General features: G+C 38.2%; 1 protein-coding gene across 2 annotated transcripts in view; it reads right to left on the bottom strand.

The window, feature by feature from the left end:
- Positions 1-6545, bottom strand: part of Nup160 (nucleoporin 160kDa) — a 56123-nt gene that overhangs the window by 28309 nt on the left and 21269 nt on the right. For both annotated transcript variants that reach the window (XM_013030043.1, XM_013030044.1), the window contains exons 11-18: positions 5933-6001; positions 5385-5468; positions 4929-5099; positions 3263-3362; positions 2852-3017; positions 2212-2339; positions 1959-2119; positions 129-262 (exon numbers count right to left, since the gene is read on the bottom strand). In XM_013030043.1, the coding sequence (XP_012885497.1) occupies positions 129-262; positions 1959-2119; positions 2212-2339; positions 2852-3017; positions 3263-3362; positions 4929-5099; positions 5385-5468; positions 5933-6001 (1013 nt within the window). The remainder of the gene's footprint in view (positions 1-128; positions 263-1958; positions 2120-2211; positions 2340-2851; positions 3018-3262; positions 3363-4928; positions 5100-5384; positions 5469-5932; positions 6002-6545) is intronic.

The following is a 6545-nucleotide window of genomic DNA, read 5'->3' as shown; positions in this document are numbered from 1 at the left end:
AAAAAAAAAAAAAAAAAAAAATTAAGGGTCTGGATTCCATCTCCAATAAATACCCCCACACATAAATTAAACAATAGGGAAAAAACCCTCAGAATATATTTTACAAATATTAGGATAGTGAAACTCACAGTGTGTCAACTGGAACGTCTGTTGCCAAGGTCTGACTAGCCCATTTAATGAGGTGATAAGATAAGAGCAGGGGAGCTGTTCGATGCAGAAGGTCTTGTTGAGCTTGAAATAGCTGACCAGCTCCCAGAATTGCCTATACGTGACAGGTGAGAAGATAAGCAATATAAATAGTAAATGGTAATACACAAGGCTCAAATAGAGTAAAATAAGTTTCCAAGGGCACAAAATTATCAAAGTACCTCACATATTACATTTTGGGATTGCAACTGGCAAAACATATCCCAAACAAGCAGTACAAAATCACTAATTCATGGAAACTGATATAAAAAGAAACTTTATTGGTCTGTGGGTATGATGTACAAACTTGTCATCCCAGCTGCTTGGGAGGTAGAGGCAGGAGGATTTCATGTTTCAAGTCAGTCTGGGGAAACGTAGTAGGCAGGCCCTATCTCAAAAACAAAATGTAAATGAAAGAGCTGGGACATAGCTTATGTGGTAGTGTTTGTCTAGCATGTGCAAAGTCTTGGGTTCTATCCCCAGCATTTGAAAGAAAAAGTATCTGCATAGAACACAAATATATGCTGACGTGTAAAAGTGGTATTTTGGGTAACCAAAATGATGAATTCTTCTGCTTCCATATTCTGCAGTGGTTCTACAATGAACCTTTATTCACATCTACCATGTTTAAGAGTTAACCCAAGTGACAAACTCTCAGGACAGGTTCCTGTTTCTTTTTAGTGGTCATAGATTATCTTTCTAAAAGCTTTTTCTATTTTTGCCTAAAATCCTACTATTGTATTTGAGTTATGAAATTCTGATCTAAACATATACATATTTACAGAATCCCTAGAGGCCTATTGGTTCTTTGCACATTGGCATGAATGTGCTTCTATGCCAGGCTTGAATGAGATATGTGAGTTAGAAACAAATGGGGTATGGGGCCGAGTTCAGTCCTCAGCACTGGGGTGAAGAGGGACAAACGGCTTGACTACCAGAAAGAAAAGTTTTAGCATAAAACTCTCAAGATATGGGGAGATAAGGAAACTTGATGGTAAGATAGGTGATCTGAGAACAGGAGAAAAGGAAACACAGAATGCAGTTGGGTAGACCACAGAGGAAAACTGCTAACATCAAAACTGTGTTCAGGTAAGCCTTGTCCTATAGAAAGAAGAAGTTTCTTTTTTACATCTTTACCATGTACTCTAAAGGATAGCCTGCTACTGTATCCAACATAGTACTAATCAGCATCAGGCAAGGTAGCACATACTTGTAACCCTAGCACTTGGGAAGTGGAGGCAAGAGGATTTAGTCTGAGGCCAGTCTAGCTACACTGCATGGCTACACAGCTAGATATAGTCTCAAAAACCCCGAAGTGGTACAGCCAACCTGAGAAAAATTTGCATTTCTATACAAATACTAACAGTAACTAGCTTCATATATGTTCGCAATCTATAATCTTAGATTATCTTTTTTTTTTTTTTGGATCCGGTTGTGGAGCCTGAACTCTGGGCCTGGGCACTGTCCCTCAGCTCTTCAGCTCAAGGCTAGCACTCTACCACTTGAGCCACAGCGCCACTTCCGGCTTTTTTCTTTTTGCTTATGTGGTGCTGAGGAATCGAACCCAGGGCCTCAGGCATGCAAGGCACGCGCTCTACCACTGAGCCATCTTCCCAGCCCCTATCTTTATTCATACTTAACAAATATTTATAGGTTACCTAGTTAGGGTAAGCATGGGATTAAGGAAAATCTCGGGAGTGATATATCGCTGAGTCCCTGTAGATCTGTACCAAATTTCAGATTTTACCAGTTTTTCCTCAAGTAGCACTTACTGCATCTCCTATCCTCATTAACAGCTGTTGTAAAATCAGGAGGTCTCGACAGATCAGGAAACGGGTACTGGCAATTTTATACACGCCTTTGCAGACAATGTGCCCTGCTGTGTTACTACCATAGAGCTGGGAAAGATTCATACGGACATTCAAAGGCTGGGCTGCAACAAGAAAAAGGAAAAGAAAAAGTTAGAGTTAAATATATCACTGTCATCTTTAAGTCAAGAAATACTGTTATTGTTTTGTCATTTACCTGGGTTGAATCCCTTTTCCATTTCTGCTTCCGTTTCATAATCCATTTCCCGTATAAGAAGTCCAATAGCATGGACTGGGTTACGAATCTCTTGCAGTTTACTACAGATATCTTCCATCACATTTTCTCTATAAGCACGATTAGAACACTGATCACCACTGATAATATATCTATAAAGTAGGCTCTCTGTAGCTATCTGCTCTATGTTCTAGGAAATAGGAAAACCAGCCCCATCATAAAGGATGGAGATAATCTTTCTGAGATACAGGACACTTTGACTCCACAGAACAAATTCTTCCTCTCCTCTTTAGAAATAAGAAAAAAATGACAAAAAAAAAACTTGTATTTTTCAGAATACGTATGTTAGTTAAGAAGGCAATAGCTCTATCATGCTTTATGCGTCTGTTTTCAGACCTGAAGAGGTGTCCTATTTAAAAGCTAAACCAGAGGCAGAGGATGTGGATTAGCAGTAAAGAGAATGCAGAGGGCTTTGGGTCCAATCACTGGCACCACAAGAAGAGCTGAGATATTCGATATCAAGGAAAATTACGTTAACTACTGCTTTGTACATATTCTAACAGATATTAAAAACCAGCTGAATTTCCATTAGGAAATGCACTTTACCCTAATTTCTCCTTACACATCAATAGTGATCAGATCTTCCAGAATCCGTTCAGCAGACTTTTCTGGAGACTGTAGGTTATAACAACTTGCTTCCATCAGAGCTGACATATCCATAGTTACCGATTCTTTAATCAGCCGGAGACATTTTATAAGACAGATGACATCCCGAGCAACATCCACATCTAAGAGAAAATTAACAGTCAAGTCTTAAGCCAAAGGAGATCTATTAATATCATATTAAAATAAACACGAATGATTAAATGGGAGTCTTCAAGGTGATAAGTCTCTTCAGTTTTCCTTTAAAATATTTGTAATAAAGTAAACTGATCAGATAGGTCACAATGGCACTAAAAACATTTATATTCATTTGAAATAAAGCATATGGCTCATGTAGGAAGGGGATCAACTATAGATATAATATTATTACCATCGGAAATGCTTGTCTCATCCTCAGTCAGAAGATTCTCATCAGGAAGGAGATATAAATGATCCACCAAGGAGGAGGGCACCAGGAAAGACAGGTACCCCTGGAATACAAATCTTTGTTATACTTTTTAGTGAAAATTTAAATTCATAAAACAATTGTTCACATTACATGGAAAATCATGTTGTAATTTTATCTATCAACTTAAGCTGAAAGGGGTTAGATGTATAAACATCACACATACTCAAACAGAAAAGACAAGAAAATAAAAATAAAAAGGAGCCAGGTGCCACTGGCTCATGCCTGTAATCCTAGCTACTCAGGAGGCTGAGATCTAAGGACTGTGGTTTGAAGCCAGCCTGGGCGGAAAAGTCCATGAGACTCTTACCTCCAAATAATCACAGAAAAAACTGGAAGTGGTGCTATGGCTCAACAACTAGAGCACTAACCTTGAACAAAAAGGAGCTCAGGGACAGCACCCAAGCCCAGAGTTCAAGCCCCAGGAGTGCCAAAAAATAAAAAAAAAAAAATTAAAAAAAAAATTAAGGCCAGGCACCAGTGGCTCACACCTGTAATCCTAGCTACTCAGGAGGCTGAGCTCTAAGGATCGTGATTTGAAGCCAGCCAGGGCAGGAAAGTCCATGAGACTCTTTATCTTTAATTAATTAGCAGAAAACTAGAAGTGGAGCTGTGGCACAAGTGGTAGAGCGCTAGCCTTGAGCTGAAGTTGAGGGACAGCACCCAGGCCCAGTCTTCAAAAAACTGTCATAGTCATGAAAAATAAAGTAAGGCTGATAACTATTTGAGATTACAACTGAATATATGTAAGGTTTTGGACTGGGTCCTAGATCAGTAAGAAAAATTATAGGCACAATTGGCAAAATTAGATATGAACTGTATAACTATTATACCAATATTAAATGGCTTGCCTATTAATTTGTGCTGTGTTTAAGATAACTTCTTTGTTCTTAGATATACATTGAAAAATATAAGGATAAAGTAGCATGATGTCTCCATCTCTCAAGTGGTTCAGAAGAAAAAAAACTCTAGCCAGGTAATTCTACCCACTTAGGAGGCTGAGATCTGAGAATCCCATTTTGAAGGTAACTTGGGCAGATAAGTCCATGAGACTCTTATCTCCAATTAACCACCTAAAAGCCAGAAGTGAAGGTGAGGCTCAAGTGGAAGAGGACTAGCCTTGACTTAAGGGATGGTGTCTGGGCCCTGAGTTCAAGTCCCAGTAATGGCACAAAAAATAAAATAAAAAATCTATTTACAGAATGAAGAAAAGCTAATGAGAGTGGGGACTGGGGTATAGCTTAGTGGTATTGTGTGGGCTTATTCAAATGAACAAGTCCTTGGGTTCAATTCCCAGCACCAAAAATTAAATGAATGAATGAATGGATGGATGGATAGATAGTAAATAGAGGCTATCAAATGACTACAATCTGGGTGAAAGGTATATGAAATTCTTTTTTATATATATATAATTCTTATATTAAGTTTGAAATTACTTCAACAGAAAGGTAGGCAGAATAAAAATCTTAAGCAAATAAACATAAACACAGAGTCCTCAACACTAATTACAACATTCACCACATTGACACTCCGAGGACCCACTGAAGAGGGTCTGCCTGCCCAGGAAGACAGTATGCTGCAGCTCCCTTACTTTCTTCAGCAGGCACATCATGTTTGTATGGGGGTTCAAATGCAGGGCAAGGGGATGGGAGAAGGCTTCCTGATACTGAATGCAACAGGCATAGAACTTGCTCCAGAATTCCTTTTGTAAACTTCGAAACTCCTCTTGGGAGAACTCATATTCTGTCACGCTTCCTTGGAGCTGGCAAAGAAGAGAAAAGAAATTAAACTACCTACTACCATTTGGAATTTTTTTCCACCAAAAAATATATAGTTGTCTAATGTGATTTTACTAGCTACAGCCAAATGAATATTCCTTATGCATTAAATGCTACAGACTATATAAATAAATATCTAATTCTCTTTACGCTTAAATGTTTATACTTTCTACTTAACAAGGTCAAGTAAACAGTTCTGACAACTCCTCAGTATCAACCTGTCCTGTATCAAAAGGGAAACTATCATCCTTTCTCTACCCAAAACTCACCTCACTTTCAACAGCTAAAGTAACTTCCTTCTTTAGTTCACTCCAGGAAAGATCCAGATTTCTCTCAGTTCGTCGGCAAAAAATCTAAAATTAAGAGATGTTTAGAGGTATGTTATATATCTATATATATCACCCAAAACTGAATGGAAAATACTCTAGCTTAGAAGGCAATGAAGCAACTTAATATCCTTTACCTCTTAACTGTGTAAAGAATTTCTGAAATGGTAACAAGTTTAAAAAATAGCATCCACCAGAATACACTTGTGAAACCTATGATTTGAGAGAATTGTAATGAAGTCCATTTAAAAGCAGGCAATTGTTATTGTACAGCTGCATGGAAAATTGTAGAGGATGACAAACATTTCATCTAAGACTGGTTCGTGGAAAGACAGAGTAAGCCTAGGCATGGTCCCTCTATTGGGAATGATTCTGCTAAATAATGTCCTAGAAACAAGTCACAATGGTATTCACAAACAAAGACTTTTTCAGTGTTTAACAGAATAATAAAATCAGGAATAATTAAGTAAACAAGTATTTTTTTAACCCACCTGTAAAGCTTTACATAAAGCTGCATTTATGAATCGTCCTGGTATAAAAAGATTCCTCAAGTACATCTCCTGTTAAAACATTAAAATAAAAGTTAATGTCATTCTGAATAAGATAAAATTGAGGAAAAATTTAAAAAATTCAAAATTTAACACCAAAGTTTGAATTAATATTTTATAAAATGCACATTCTGCTGTTTTACATTTGAGCTATTGGTAGCAGTAGTATAGTTATATACAATTCAAAGTGGAGATTATGTCCTTTTGGGGTCATACAGCACGTATGTGGCTCCATGGAAAACAAGGCCTGTCAATTTCCAGCAACAGAACAGAGGAAGCTGGACGCTGATGGCTCACACCTGTAATCCTAGCTACTGGGGAGGTCTGAGAATCACAATTCTAAGCCAATGTGGGCAGGAAAGTCTGTGTGACTCTTATCTCCACTCTAGCACCAAAAAAACCAGAATTGCAGCTGTGGCTCAAGCAGTAAAGCAGTAGCCTTGATCAAAGAAGCTCAGGGACAGAGCCCAGGCTCTGAGTTCAAGCCCCAGGAGGAAAACACACACACACACACACACACACACACACACACACACACACACACACCCCGAGCTGG

This window comes from Dipodomys ordii, unplaced genomic scaffold (genome assembly GCF_000151885.1).
Source record: "Dipodomys ordii isolate 6190 unplaced genomic scaffold, Dord_2.0 Scaffold125, whole genome shotgun sequence".
In the NCBI taxonomy this organism is placed as follows: Eukaryota; Metazoa; Chordata; class Mammalia; order Rodentia; family Heteromyidae; genus Dipodomys; species Dipodomys ordii.
This window is presented reverse-complemented; position numbering and strand designations above follow the sequence as displayed.